Genomic DNA, 16,688 nt, shown 5'->3' with positions numbered 1-16,688 from the left:
AAGTTGAGTGTAACTATGTTTCACTGAAAAATTACAGTTTTGGGCAATATACAACGACAACAATCATGCTCTGTGCATTTTGGACAACATGGATATTATTGGAGGATATCCGTTTAAAGGATTGCAACGAGGTTATGGTTTTTCTCAAGGTTACATGAAATTTTGCATGGTTGTAAGCTAACAAGAACATTGAGAGCAAGAGCATCCACAAACAGTCAAGATGAAAGTAGACACTATGGAACAGTTGGCTTATTGTCTTCAAATAGTGAAGCAAATATAGTTGATCCGGTTTTAGGAATTCCTCCGCCCCTAAACCAACAAAGAGAACCGTGGCAATAAATTTTGGGTGCAAAACGATACTACAAACTATTTATTACTATTATTTAATGATTTTCCAAAAGACAAATTACTTTTAGCTGTATATTATTTTGAGGAAAGAAAACCTGCTTAAAGCAATGTGAGTGTGGAATGTAATCTAACAAGGCTAACTTTTAACGGTGAAACAATAATAAGGGCATAGGATATGAGAGTGACATTGTCATTCACACCACTATTAAAGATGGGTTGACCTTTTAGAACATAATTTTTTAACATGTTTTTGCATAAATTAAATTCCAGCTATGTATGTAAGGTATGTGTCTAAACATTCTCAAAACTATAACGATGTTTCTAAAACTCTTACAAGGAGTTGAATCGGTCCTTATAGATCCTAGCAAGGTTATGAAAGGTGTTGTACATAAATCAGAGGAAATAGTAGAAAAAACTCCTAATGCTTATATGTTTCAGCAGTTTGAGAAACCTTCTAACCCAAAGGTAATTTGATCACTTGAAACTAAACTACGAGCTTTGCTAAAATTAGAAAATACCTGAATAACAAGTTTAGTCATTTTTCTATTTTTGTTTATATGATGGTGGGGTAACTACAATTGTTTATGAAAAATAACAGTAGTGATGGATCAGGTGATGCTTGTAATACATTGTACCTTAGTTACTCCAACATAAATTGGAATGAAATCCTAACCTAAAGTGTTATGTGTTTATCATTGTCAACTCCATGTTGGGATCATAAACATGAGATCATCTCTCCCCTTGTTTGTTTTGAACTATGTATCGTGGAGCTAGTTGAGAATGATGTTATATCTAGAGGCAAGCCAGGTATGTTAAATTTTAATATCAGGTTTACCTCAGCAATTATTTTATTCCCAAAAAACTATTTACTCCAATAAATTCTGAAAACTGTTGGAAAATAAATTCACTGGTATTTTTAATTTCTCAATAAAAATTATGCAGCAGAAATTAATACGAAAATCACCACAACAAAAACATAATTTTTTTACACAACAATCTCCCTCCATGGTATGTGCCAGATATGCGATTTGCCTTACATGCCATGGAGAAAGAGATGAAGTAACTCACTACCAAAGGCTTCATTTGTCTTTTGCTAGCTAGCATTTCCCATGAGATACCTATACGAATGGTTGCCAATCTTTGTGTTGGGTATCTTTCACATCATAAATTCATGGCATTAGAATTACTCCTCACATAGTTGAATTAAACAAATTACAAATTTAGAATTGACCTACCTCCGTCCAACACAAAATTCTAGTAAAGAAAGATGTCAAAGTTGAGCGTAACTATGTTTCACTGAAAATTACAGTTTTGGGCAATCTACAACTACAACAATCATGCTCTGTGCATTTTGGACAACATGGATATTATTGGAGGATATCCATCTAAAGGCTTACAGCGAGGTTATGCTTTTTCTCAAGGTTACATGAAATTTTGTAGGGTTGTAGGCTAATAAGAACATTGAGAGTAGGAGCATCCACAGATAGTCAAGATGAAAGTAGACACTATGGGATGGTTGGCTTGTTGTCTTCAAATAGTGAAGCAAATATAGTTGATCCTGTTTCAGGAACTCCTCTGCCCCCAAACCAACAAGGAGAACTGTGGCAACAAATTTTGGGTGCAGAACGATACCACAAACTATTTATTAGTATTATTTAACGATTTCCCAAAAGGCAAACTACTTTTAGCTGTATATTATCTTGAGGAAAGAAAACCTGCTTAAAGCAATGTGAATGTAGAATGTAATCTAACAAGGCTAACTTTTCATGGTGAAACAATAATAAGGGCATAGGATATGAGAGTGACATTGTCATTCACACCACTATTAAAGACGGGTTGACCTTTTAGCACATATTTTTTAACATGTTTTTGCATAAATTAAATTCCATGCTATGTATGTAAGGTATGTGTCTAAACATTCTCAAAACTATAACGATGTTTCTAAAACTCTTATAAGGAGTTGAATTGGTCCTTACAGATCCTGGCAGGGGTATGAAAGGTGTTGTACAAAAAGCAGAGGAAATAGTAGAAAAAACTCCTAATGCTTATATGCTTCAGCAGTTTGAGAACCCTTCTAATCCAAAGGTAATTTGATCACTTGAAACTAAACTACGAGCTTTGCTAAAATTAGAAAATACCTGAATAACAAGTTTAGTCATTTTTCTATTTTTTGTTTATATGATGGTGGGGTAACTACAATTGTTTATGAAAAATAACAGTAGTGATGGATCAGGTGATGCCTGTAATACATGGTACCTTAGTTACTCCAACATAAATTGGAATGAAAGCCTAACCTAAAGTGTTATGTGTTTATCACTGTCAACTCCATGTTGGGATCATAAACATGAGATCATCTCTCCCCTTGTTTGTTTTGAACTATGTATTGTGGAGCCAGTTGAGAGTGTTGTTATATCTGGAGGCAAGCTAGGTATGTTAACTTTTAATATCAGGTTTACCTCAACAATTATTTTATTCTCAGAAAACTATTTACTCCAATAAATTCTGAAAACTGCTGGAAAATAAATTCACTGGTATTTTTAACTTCTCAATAAAAATTATGCAGCAGAAATTAATAGGAAAATCACCACAACAACAACATAAATTTTCTACCCAACAATCTCCCTCCATGGTATGTGCCAGATATGCGATTTTCCTTACATGCCATGGAGAAAGAGACGAAGTAACTCACTACCGAAGGCTTCATTTGTCTTTTGCTAGCTAGCATTTCCCATGAGATACCTATACGAATGGTTGCCAATCTTTGTGTTGGGTATCTTTCACATTACAACTATATTTCTTCAACGTTGTAGTGCATCTGTGTGTTGTCAAGGTTGTCGGGACTTTCACCTGGTCTTGAATGTAGTTTTCTATGGTGGCCAGTTGTAGTGCATCTATGTGTTGTCAAGGTTGCCGGGACTTTCATCTGGTCTTGAATGCAGTTTTCTATGGGAGCTTGGCCACCAGAAATTGAAACTGGGTCATCCTCACAAGTGCTCTAACTTGGCCCTAGAATACATCCCAACAGCTAAAACTCTTATAAGGAGCTGAATTGGTTTGTATAGATCCTGGCAGGGGTATGAAAGGTGTTGTCTAAAAAGTAGAGGAAATAGTAGAAAAAACTCATAATGCTTATATGCTTCAGCGGTTTGAGAACCCTTCTAATCCAAATGTAATTTGATCACTTGAAACTAAACTATGAGATTTGCTAAAATTACAAAATATGTCTTATTAAATTCTTTTTGGTGGCTTTGCAGATTCACTATGAAACTACTGGACCTGAGATTTGGCAAGACACTGCTGGCCAAATAGATGCTTTTGTTTCTGGTATTGGAACAGGGGGTACGGTTACTGGTGCAGGTCGTTATCTGAAGGCCTGATGCTTTATCTCGAATGCTTGCATATGCATGACAGTTCAGATAGAGATTGTAGATAAGATTGCTATGCTGAAACATCTTGGGATGTGATTTGTGATTGTTAAATTCAAAATAGTTAATCAATGAATTGAGTTTTTATAATATATAAGATTATATTCATATTCCAGCTAGTGAAACATGGCACTTAAGAACCTACCATCTAAAGTATAAAACTACAATTTGGACTTTTGTAAATTTGGGCTTTTGTAAAGTATAAAACTATAATTTGGACTTTTGGACTCGATCTACCTTACTTGACCACTTACTTGACCATTTAGAAACTACCATTTAAACTACAGTTAGGACCTCTCTTTAAACTACAGTTTGGACCTCGGAGAAGGTGTGGGTGTCCTTAATAAGGATAGAATTTCATTTTAACCCTGGGAATTTGAAAAGTAAGCAGAAAAGAAATGTTAATGAGGGAAATTTGATGATGTTAATTCTCTAATTTATTCATTGATTTAAAACTGGATTTCTCTAAGCCTACTACGTTTTGGCTTTACAATTTACGTTTTCTCTTTCCAATACTTCAACCCTCATTATTCAGAGGAAATGACTTCGAAAGGAATAAGACTCCGGTTCGCTCCAATTTACATGAATAGATTTTATTTGAAGATATATCCATAATGCAACATCGTTGGGGTTTTTAGAAAATTAGAATCAACCAGAATTGTTGGGGTTTCTTTCTTGAATTTCAAGATTACCCAAATACACTAAAATAGAACATGCCAAACATGCCCAGAGTCTAGAGATGTTTCATTACGATTGATTTTGGGGAGGAATCACATGCTAACCTGATCCTTATCGCTTTTTCAATAATGATTAGCAAGAAATTTAAAATAATTTCTGCATTTCTTTAACTGTAAATTTTTAAATCTACCAAACAAGAATGTTGCAGACAAACCCTGCAAAATACTGGTGATAAATTTTTGCATCTGTGTGTTGTCAAGGTTGTCGGACTTTCACCTGGTCTTGAATGCAATTTTCTATGGGATCCTGGCCACCAGAAATTGAAATTGGGTCATCCTCACAAGTGCTCTAACTTGGCCCTAGAATACATCCCAACAGACATAAAATGGATGCTATTTTGGCATAATATTCAATTTATAGATGGGCCTTAATTTTGGCTTCCGAATGCTTTGTTCTGGAAGGAAGCAAAAGAATAACATGACTGGTCTCATGTTACATGAACAAATCTAGTACAGGTGATCTATTCTATTATGGCACCCTAAGAAAGAAGATTGTTTTCAAGATAAAATATGAAGAGGTTGTTTGCAACTAAAACAACAAAGTTGGATTCTTCAACAGTTCTGAGATAAAAATGTTTTAGCACCTACCTAAAGGGCTTTAGCGCCTCCAACAAATCTGCTATACTGAACACAGGCTCCTTCTCTGGTCTCCCTAGGTTGTCTGTGAGATTTTGAACACAAAACTTCTGAACACGGGCCGCTCTGCTATACTGAACACGGTCTATAAAGGGTTGGGTAGCTGATGAGCTGTAAGGCCAGACGACAACATAATTGTTCATTGTCATGGAAGCAGATCGTGCACAGCAGAAACCGGAAGCAGGTCGTGCGCACAACAGAAATGTAGCCATGCGATTTTGGAGAGGGAGAAATCATTAGGAACTAGAGATAGCATAATTCTGCAACATAAATACAGTAGCCAGATGTCAAACAACAGAAGATATGTAGCCAGATGTCAAAGAGAAAATCATATGCCAGATGTCAATCAGAAAATGAAAGTGTAGACTACTAAACTGATTCAAAAAAAGCATATCGTCGAATTATTTAAAAAAACTATAGAAATAATTAAGTTATGAAACTAATAATAATAATAATAGTATCAATATTAATATTTTTATATATTTATCCATATGAATATTATTATTAATATTAATATTATATCTACACTATTAAAATTTATCAATGTTTTTTAATCATATTTGCTAATCATTGATTGATTTATGCTTATTGGCTTATATGATTGTGCTAGTCATTATATAATTTAATAATATTAGTATGGAATTCATTCTTCCATTCTGATTGATATATTCTTATTGACTTATATCAACCACATTAATTATAAGTAAATGTGATTATGCTCATCATTATATAATTCTAATAATACATTCTTATTAAGAAAATAATAATAATAAATTAAAAAAATCATATATAGAACATGCACATAACATCACTCCAGCAAACAATCTGCAATACCCAGCAATCTAACTCATGGCCAATGGCCATGAAATTTCAAGAAGATAATGGTTATGGGTACCTCAGACGTTGCATTGTCTTTACATATCTCTACGATAAGGTATGAGCATGCCAGCAAAATTGATAAATGGTTATGGGTACCTCACATGTTGCATTGTCTTTACACGTCTCTACGATAACGTATTAGCATGCCAACAAAATTTTAAAATCGGTGGCAGTGGCAAACATGTGGAACTCTTACACCAATCCTGCATCAAACATTTCAGAAAAAAGAAAATTCCCCCTTATCTCGCACTGCACATCTATTCATTTCAATTCAGCATTACCATTCCCGAGAATAAGCTAGCACTGTCCCATTTTTTAACGAAAGTAGTTTAAACAGGTGACTTCCCGAGAATCAGAAAAAAGAAAATTCCCCCTTATCTCGCACTGCACATCTATCGCCAATTCAATTCAACATTACCATTCCCGAGAATAAGCTAGCACTGTCCCATTTTTAACAAAAGTAATTTAAACAGTTGACTTCCCGAGAATAAGCTAGCATTGTCCCATTTTTAACCAAACGTAGTTTAAACAGGTGACTTTTGTCCGGAAAAGAATGGTTTTTTTGCAATATTTTGACTAAATTTAACCAATTTTTTTGGAAATCCAAGTTTTTTTTAGATGCTCAGGATTCCTGCGTGCGCTAAATCAATTTTCACCATTAAAATTTCTGATTTTTTAATCACAAAATGAAATCATCGCCACTTAAACCAGTCCTTTCTAATTTAGGTTTACGTCGCTTTTCACGTAACCAATACCATACGCCAGCCATATTGTTATTATTTTCTGTAGTGCTCTCTGTCTTCGTGATGCATGAAAACATTTATTGTCATTTTGAGCAGCTGGGCACATATTGTTATCATTTTCTGTTAATGCTCTCTGCCATCCCTGACTCAAAAAAGTGGTATATTGCCATAATTGGGCACCCGGGCGCGACTTCCCGGCATTGTTTGTGACATTCGGTTTCTCCGCCCGAGGGAGAATTCACAATCCGAGCTGCGAAGATGGGATGGTTACGCCTATTGTTCTTATGGATTGGGTGCCTTCACTGCATCTCTCAGAAGGTTTGCTCCGCCCCCATTCCTAGCACATTAGACGGGCCATTCACTCCCGTCACGGTGTCGCTCGACCCGAATCTTCGTCTGGGAAGCGATGATCTACCCCCTTATCATTCTCGTCTCGTCAAACGAGTCCCCTCTGTTTTCCCAGAGCAGATCAAGCTCGCACTCTCCACGCCCGATGCCATGTGGGTTTCCTGGATAACAGGTATATAACACAAGCTTCTAGCCCTTTATTTCTATGGACTGTTTTAACCCCTCTGTGAATGAGCATTGAATGATGCAAATTTCATGGTTGTCCGCACAGGCGACGCTCAAATTGGACCCAAAGTGGTTCCGCTGGATCCTTCGTCTGTGGGGTCCGAGGTTTTTTATGGCACCCAGACTGGTAATTATACCTTCACTTCCAAAGGGAAGTCCCTAGTCTACAGCCAGATATATCCATACGAAGGCCTTCTCAACTACACCTCTGGAATTATTCATCGGGTGCGTCTTACTGGTATGTTTTTGCCAAAAAAAAATCCCTTTCTTATCTTCAATTTAGACGTTAAGTCTAAAGTTTGGGTAATTATAGAGCATGATAACTAAACAACTAGCTATGTTAGAGCTGGAGTGAGGAAGGATATTGTCACACCAAATTCAAGAACTTCCATCCAAATCAACTTTCGTTTTGCATATTATCATGACACCTGAACCACCAACTATGTTGTTGTTGGTATGAGAGAATTGCACTCAAAGCTGGGATATTGTCACATCAATTCAAGAACTTCCACCAAAACCCAACCGTCGTTTTGCATATTATCATGACACCTGAACCACTTGCTATGTTGTTGTTGGTGTGAGAGACTTGCACTTAAAAGCCAGCTTTGAGATTGACATACTATTACGTCAACCCAGGGACTTGCACCCCCAAAGCCAACTCGGAGGTTGGCATTGGCATACCATCACGACACCCCACGGACTTGCACCCAGAAACCAAAGTTAGCTTCCAAGTTGACATTGGGGTTTTTCTTCTTCTTGTTTAGACTTGCACCCCCAAAGCCAACTCAGAGATTGGCATTGGCATGACATCACAACAACCCAGGGACTTGCACCCCCAAAGCCAACTCAGAGATTGGCATTGGCATGCCATCACAGCAACCCAGGGACCTGCACCCATAGTCCAAAACTAGCTTCCATGTTGGCATTGGGGTTTTTCTTCTTCTTGTTCTAGCTACATTATAATCGGCAAACAACGCTAGCAAGCCCATGTAGGTGTTATCTGGTTGGTATTACCAGGAAGTAGAATTGCTACCATATGTCCTATTCATTTGATTGTGTATGAACATATTCTGAACTTATTCTCAGCGGAAATCCCAAGAGCTGCCAGTAAGTTGCAATGTGGACCTGAAAGTTTGCCAATTAACCATGAGAAGTGAGTTGGGTTAGTGAAAGTAGGCATTGTTACAGTCCCTACCTGGGTTTGATTCGTCACATATCATGTGGCAAGGAAGCATTGTTTGTTCACTGTTAAGTTTTCAAGGTCGTTAAGTTTGGCTGGGTTGTATATGCATACAGTTGAGTGGTATATGCGTACAGTGTAAAAGGCAACCTACCCTTTGATAGTTGATACATGCTTGTCAAGGTCGTCAAGTTGGGCTGGTTGTATATACATACGGCCGAATGGTATATGCATACAACGTAAAAGGCCACCCACGTTTTGATTGTTAATGGATGCTTGTCACTTAAAGCAAAATTTGAAAGCATCTTCCATACTTACTGGAGCTTTGCCAATCAACCAGTTTTTGGATACAAGTCCTTGGTTCTGTGTTAGGGGGATTTCTCTGGTTCTGTTGTGTTAAGTGGGTGGCCTACGGAAATACGCTAATACATTTAAACTTTTTGTACTGTATTATTTTCTCTCTTGGATTGGAGGAAAACCTCGAGGACATTCACTGTAGCCACAGGAAGCCAACTAGATTTGACTTTTGAGAAAAGGATGTCTCATGAAGACCCAGGGAAGCTTCTATGATAAAAAATGAATCTTGTCCGAAAAACACTGAGACTCCTACTTTGTAGAAAGCTTTCTCCAACCCTTGGTGAGATAAGGGGATTGGCTTTAGCTCTTATGGATTAAGAGTTTCTCATGACACTTATCATCCATCTACTGCATGGATTTTCTGATTTCATTCACTGATGTTTAATTTTTTTACTCTTCAGCATGCCCGGCAGAGAGAAAGGGGGAATCTGTGGTCCACTGTTCCATTTTTCCTGGGATACCAGCTCCTTTTTTCTCTCTGCAGCTACAACTGAAAGAATTGAAGCACGGTCCTGTTCATCTAATAATCCATTAGTTGGGGCATATCCTATGTATCGTTACTAGAGAAGGGGCTAGCTTTGTCAGCTCAGCATAGCAACCCTCCAGCCTACTTTAATCATGCACTCGATGCTAATCCCTGCATCTTAGACTATATTTTTACAAATGAGTGGGGTTCATCGTCCTTGGGAAAGTTTGCTGTCATTCTTATTGATTGATAATTTGATATAGTTTTTTTTTGGCTGGTTGCGACTATTGTGCATAGCTTAGGAGCTTGAATTCCAGCTTGGAGGAGTTCCCACAGCTCTGAAATGGAAATCTGGTAATATCATGGCTGCTTGACAATTTTTATGATTTTAAAACAGCACGTTTCGAGAATCCAGAAGTACAAACCACCCATAGAAACATCAAACTCAGTGATGTGAATATCCTCTTATTCCAGGCAACTATTACTATAGTTTTTGTAAAGTTGCACTGGTAATTTTCCTTAAGTTGATCACATATGCTTACAATAATTATCAGCTAATTTTATTTCATATAGATTGTTGTGTAAACCCAGAGCAGACAAATTACTGAGCTTCTCCAGTTAATAAAATTAGTTAGTTGGTTTTTAGCTAATGAATGGAAGCTGAGCCCTACAAATGGCTTCTCTGATGCAAAAGGATGTAACCACGAAATTTGTGGAGTTTCAACTCTTTCTACAAAATTGAGAATGTTCGAAGAACTGTCCAGCTGTTTAGGAAGTTTGACAGTAAAGCTCCATTATGATAGTTCCTTTCCCTTCTGTTCATTTGGATATCCACAGCAAAGTTAAAACATAGAGACAAAGATGAGCTGCTTAATTTGTCCCTTCCATGACATGACCTGTGGGGAATTTAAGTATCAAACACAATACAAAGCAAATGCCAAAAAGAATATCATGCTAGTGTTAGAAAATCAGAAAGGCAGAAAGATTTTCTTTATATTGATAACTACTTGTGATATTCTTATGTTCTCTTATATTCCTCTTTAATCTTTTAGTTCATTAAGCAATTACCAAAACAATAGCACAAAGATCACAGACACCGGATGTAGGCGGACAGCCAGGGCAAAACCCCTATCTAGGGGAAAACCCAATCAACAACTCTTCATTAATAATTTCACGAGAGGATCCAAGACTCTTGAACTAGACACAGACTTCCTCCACACCAAGTCAGCCCTTTCAGCAACAACTTAGCAGTGACAACTTTGACCTAGCAACTTCGACTTAGCAGCAGCAACTTCGACCCAACAGTTAGTCTAGAAAAAACTTCAACCCAACAAAACTTTGACCCAACAGTTAGACTTCAATCCAACAGCAGCACTTCGACCGTCCAGTAGTAGACCAAAAAATCCACACATGCGAGAGAGAGATGACCCAAAAACTTCGATCTTGTCCTTTCCAGCAATTCTCCCTTTTCCTCTTGGAATTTTGCACTTTTTATGCCTCCTCCTCTTGGATATCAAGCTTGTGTGAGAGTATCCTCCAAATGAATCAAATTGCTCCAATATATAGGCTTTTGGTGAGGTTGAATTACCCTATTTGAGGTGGACTGGATCTCCTTGAGGCGGACTTGGTGTGGAGGTGACAAATGACTTATTTGACTCAATAATAAATCTTATTACATGATACAAAAGCCCAAGAAGAGTTTCGTTAAATGGACAATGACTCGGAATAAATCTTAGAAATCCTTAATGGGGACTTTGACCTAAAACATGATGACCCAAGCATGAAACCCATGCTTTAATAAGTCATAATAATAATAATTTATTTTTCTTTCTTTTGATAAATACATTTCATTATGACTCAAATACAATTATGAAGATCGAACCTAGTTATATTCTTCAACACTGCCTCTTAACTAGGGAGGTATTCATACTTATAGACACAAGTACATGGAAGATCTCAAAACACATGAACCATGAAGAGTTTAGGCACTTACAGTGCCACAAACTAGATTCCTGACCAAGGCAATCTATCTGGGTGAGACTAAGAAGGACTAAAGATTTCAGCGTCTCTAGGTACCATTGGCTTACTTGCTAACCATCAACCTAGGGATCTAGGTGCGTAATGCAAGGTCAGAGCTCTATGACCAACGCCACCATCCCTTCTACTTCGGGAACTAGACATCAACATCTATGCCAGCTAGATGTCCTCCCACGCATTTTACACACTTAATGCCTCAACACATCAAATCTCTCTTACCACAAGCATGCTTTTCAAAAACTTCGAGAGATTTACCTGAACAGTCACAATCCTAATTAGTAACAACTTTTCAGATACTCATGAGTAAACACAATCCTTGGGGTCTTTAGATATCTTGATGCTACCTCAGAATTCATCACAGTAGGACTTCGAGGCTTTCCAAACAAATCTTGCCAAAGGTTTCTTCAATCATTCAGCTTCCTTTCCTACTTCAAATCCAACTTTCCTTCTTTCAGCAACACCTCATTCTCCAATTTTCTTCATCAAGGTATTCATCATGACTATAATATGTCCTCCCTCTCAACTTGGGAGATATCCTTCTTTTTATCTCGACTCCCTCTGAAGGAGATTAGCTTCTTTTCTATAACATTGGAGAATCTTTCATGGCTTCCATCCTTCTTATAAAAGTCATTTCAATCGTCATCATTCATATAACTTCCTTCATCATGCTTATTCACCAAATCAACTTTACTTATGAATATCTTCAGCATATTGAAGATTATGTACCTGCACAACTTAGATAGCGAGTACAACCAAATACATATGCATGAAGTTAACTATATCAGAATCATATAATAATGGAAGCATTAGACTTTAGACATTAAATACCTAAACTTAGTTAGGTTCATAATCAACAAGAGACACATACTTTTATACGTCAATTTCTTGCTAGGGTTTTGTCATAAATCCTAGACTTCATCATCAAGACTTTTGAACAACTTAATCAGGATAACAATCTTCATTATATCTAGGGTTTCAATATTTCTTCTAGAGATATGACATACTCTACTATAATATATTGCAAACCCTAGAAGCAATTCAAACAAGTATAGTTCTACAATGCAACCAACAACTTTAAACTTCATATGTTAGACTTCTACTAGGATTTAATTCAAACCCTAGATTCCACACTAAGCCTTAGATGTCAACAAACAAAACCAAGCACATCACAATTTAAGATTTCAACAATATGACTAACTTCCACTAGGATTTGTTGTAAACCCTAGATTTTATCATCACAATGGAAACAATATCATCTCATCATATCCTAGAATATCAAACTTCTACTAGGGCTTAGTTACAAACCCTAGAACTTTATAAACACCAACAATTTTAGTTAGCACATATATCTAGGATTTCATATTCATACACAAGATCAATATCCATTAGGTAATCCCAAGACACACATATCAATACATTCAAAGTCATACATATAACAATCTCGATTAGGTTAGGGTTTTGATCAGATGAACAAACATACACCTAGGGTTTCATTCCTAGGAGCTTACTCTAGATACATAAGGGTTTTACTCATAAACCCTAATTTACCAAAATCTCAAGGTCTAAGAACACATTACCATCCAACCCTAAAGGACTAGGGTTTCCATATCAATGCATGACATTATCATCAAAAGCCTAAACATCAAAAGAATAGTATTTTCTATATTTCATCAGTAACCCTAAGTAGACTAGGGTTTTTCTCATTAGCGTTGACATACCCTTAGGTTAGGGTTTATAGAGAACCTTTTAGTGTTCTACAAACATAATGATTTTAATGAGGGTAGATTCAATCTAATGATTAATCTCCCAAACAAGAATCTCTATGATTCAAAGGTCCTAGACATAACACTTGTTAGTAATGTAAAGCAAATTCCTTAAAATGAATGAGTATACCTTTATAACAAAGAGAAACAAAAACTTATAGTCTAAGACATACCTTTGAGTTTAGACAAACCTTATAGGACATTAATTTCAATAGAACTTCTATGTTTTGTCTTTTGAGGTCTTCTTCATAGCCCTTTGAGCATATCAACAAGCTTTTCCTAAACAAGGAAAATATAAAAGGAAATGTTATTAGCATCTAGTGTAAACACATCTAGATAGGAAAAGGAAAACCAAATATAAAGATAATACAAGGAGTAAGATACTTATCTTTGGAAAATGGTGAGGGCTCCCTCTTAATCCAATCTCGAGGGATACCTATAACTTTAACAAAACAATTCAACAATGTTTTTCCAAAGCATGTTAAACCTATAAGTACTAAAAATAAAAAATACAAAACAATTCAAAAACTTATAGTAGAAGGATTTAGTAGTATAAGTCCTTTATTTATGATTCTTCAGTCTTGTGCTTCTTTGGAGATCCTTCTTCAGTAATATTTGCATGATCCCTATTTCTCTTTCTATTTCTCGGATTCTCAGGACAATCGCTTTTATAGTGACCCATCTTGTGACAATTGTAGCATTCAATTTTGGATAGGTCTATCTTCCTTCTAGGCCCTTTAGACTTCTTGAATGATCCTTTGTTCTTGTGATGAGTGGAATAGGCATTTGAAACTTTCTCCTCTTCATTCTCTTTGTTGCTTACTAGAGAAATTTTGACTTCTTCCTGACTGCATGCATTCCATAGTTGTTCGAATGTAGGAGTTTCCTTCCAACTGTTGAGACCTGATGAGAAGGCACTCCATGATGTTGGTAAACCTAGAAGTGCAGTGATTACAAGCTCCTTTTCGGTACTATCTCATCAATTGCTTGGAGTTCATCTCTTAATCTAGCTATTCTCACAAAGAAGGATGCCACAATGTCTTCCTTTATCATCTTTATATATCTCAGTTCATTCTTAAGACTTGCTATTTAACCAAGATTCTTGATTGTGAATAATTTGGATAATGCCTCATACATCTCTTGAGAAGAATCTATGTTGGATATATATGGGATGAGGTTATCCTTTATTCCATCCACCATTAGTGTCATGGCCAATATTTATGTTTCCCTGAACTTTTCCTTTTTTGCATCACTTGACTCATTAGTAGGCTTCTTTACTTTTCCTTTGACTAAATCCAATACTTTATTCTTCTCGAGGATGAGATCTATCCTCTTCTTCCATGCCTTGTAGTTGGATGCTCCTTCTAATTTGTTTTCTCCCTTCATTGAGTTAGACATTGTCCTTGAAGATGGTAGACTTGACTTCTTATATGATCCTTTTGATGAAACTTTTTAAAACTCCTTATTCTTATTTCAATAGATCTTTGAGCTGCCTTTTTCCTCCTTCTTCACCTCACCTTTGATACCATGTTAGAAAATCAGAAAGGAAGAAATAATTTCTTTATATTGATAATTACTTGTGATATTCTTATGTTTTCTTATGTTCCTCTTTTATCTTTAGTTCATCAAGCAATTACCAAAACAATAGCACAAAGATCACAGACACTAGATGTAGGCAGATAGCCAGGGCAAAACCCAGTAAACAACTCTTCTTTAATAATTTCAAGAGATGATCCAAGACCCTTGACCTAGACACAAACTTCCTCCACACCAAATCAGCCCTTTCAACAATAATTTTGACTTAGCCGCAACAACTTCGACCTAGCAACTTTGACTTAGTAACAGCAACTTCAACCTAGCAGTTAGCCCAGCAAAAACTTCGACCTAGCAAAACTTCAACCTAATAGTTAAACTTCGATCTAGCAACATCACTTCGACCCTCCAGTAGTAGACCAGAAAATTCACATGTGTGAGAGAGAGATGACCCAAAAACTTCGATCTTGTCCTTTCCAGCAATTCTCCTTTTTTCCTCTTGGAATTTTGCACTTTTTCTGCCTCCTTCTCTTGGATATCGAACTTGTGTGAGAGTATCCTCCAAATGAATCAAACTGCTCCAATATATAGGCTTTTGGTGAGGTCGAATTACCCTGTTTGAGGCTGACTTGGTGTGGAGGTGAAAAATGACTTATTTGAATCAATAATAAATCTTTTTATATGATACAAAAGCCCAAGAAGGGTCTCTTTAAATGGACAATCACGCTAATGACTCAGAATAAATCCTAGATGTCCTCAATGGGGACTTTGACCTAAAACATGATGACCCAAGTATGAAACCCATGCTTTAATACGTCATAATAATAATAATAATAAAATTGATTTTTCTTTCTTTTGATAAATACATTTCATTATGACTCAAATACAATTATGAAGACCAAACCTAGTTACATTCTTCAACAGCTAGGGGGTTGGCCTGTCCTTTTTCCATCCATATAAAAGTTTTAGTTATTACACACTTTGTCATAGCTTTGATTTCTATTTCTCTGCAAGAATTAATAAAGAAGAGTTTCCAGGACTCTACTGTGAAATCAATACAGATCTTCAGGTTCTAGAAGACACAACTTTCATTGCAAAGTGATATTGAATAATTCCACTTCCCTAGGACCCATCTCATAATCTGCCAGGTGTGATCTTATATGCATCTAGCAAAGACATCTTCCCATTAGGATTCAACAGTTTGGCAAGCATGTTGCTTACCAGAATCCGAGAGTGATTAGATTTTCAAAATGATTTTCTGACCATACAAGTTAATATTTGGCAGAACTTAGAAGTAAACAAAGTGCAAAAATAGTTCAAGTACAGCAGTAGAATAGATGCCCTCCAGTGACTTAGCAAATGTCTAAAGACGTCGTTGTTTTGTTCCCAGTGGCTACTAAGACGGTTTACCATTGATTTTTCTATCCTTTAAATAGGCTTCATCAGAGATGAATACCATGGGAAAAACCATGGATGCCCATAAACCTGGAGCCCAAAACCACGGGTAACTTGACTGAGTCAAGTTTACCAGATCCACCCTAACAATATGTGGATTTCATTCTGAGGAATATGCTACAGGGAACTTTTTTGTGGGAATGCTTTTCCATGGATGTGGAATAGTCGATTATAATATACACGCAGAGTAAACATGCGAATTTTAAGTGTAGAATAAAAGTATGTGTTAGGGCTTGTTATTGAAATATTTCATCTGAATTGTCCAATTCATGTTCCTTAAGTATTTCGCTGGAATTGGAGGCTTTTAACAGAATTTTGACACTATAAATACTGGTAGATTAGTTACTTCTACTGCAAGACATTTGTGTTGCACCAAAATATGTTTTGCAAAGGCTGTCAAGATGCAGATTGCCTTCTCCCATTGCAAGTCCTGAAGACCATCCAAATGTTGTGTGATTGTTATGCTTCTTTCTAAGCCTGGATAACTTATATCTCATTTTGGATCATTTGCATCTGGAGATTTCCTTTCTTATTGTCAGATTAGATATGCTGCAAA

The 16,688-nt window shown here is 36.5% G+C and overlaps 1 protein-coding gene and 1 pseudogene across 2 annotated transcripts in view; both read left to right on the top strand.

Annotated features, from left to right (window-relative positions):
- The window catches only part of LOC149238064 (cysteine synthase 1 pseudogene), a 38,706-nt pseudogene extending 34,981 nt beyond the window's left edge, over nt 1–3,725 (top strand). Inside the window, exons 2-3 of the transcript XR_016245934.1 lie at nt 2,306–2,433; nt 3,603–3,725. The product of XR_016245934.1 is annotated as a cysteine synthase 1 pseudogene (transcript). The remainder of the gene's footprint in view (nt 1–2,305; nt 2,434–3,602) is intronic.
- Nucleotides 3,726–6,816: 3,091 nt separating this feature from the next.
- Nucleotides 6,817–16,688, top strand: part of LOC149238063 (purple acid phosphatase 23-like) — a 132,214-nt gene continuing 122,342 nt past the window's right edge. The window contains exons 1-2 of the mRNA XM_089372906.1: nt 6,817–7,288; nt 7,388–7,579. Of these exons, the coding sequence (XP_089229032.1) occupies nt 7,027–7,288; nt 7,388–7,579 (454 nt within the window). The 5' untranslated portion in view covers nt 6,817–7,026. The remainder of the gene's footprint in view (nt 7,289–7,387; nt 7,580–16,688) is intronic.

This window comes from Pinus tabuliformis, chromosome 8 (genome assembly GCF_031772625.1).
Source record: "Pinus tabuliformis cultivar Carrire ecotype Pingquan chromosome 8, CPIR1, whole genome shotgun sequence".
In the NCBI taxonomy this organism is placed as follows: Eukaryota; Viridiplantae; Streptophyta; class Pinopsida; order Pinales; family Pinaceae; genus Pinus; species Pinus tabuliformis.
The sequence above is the reverse complement of the archived record's forward strand: the minus strand, read 5'-3'. Positions and strand labels throughout refer to the sequence as shown.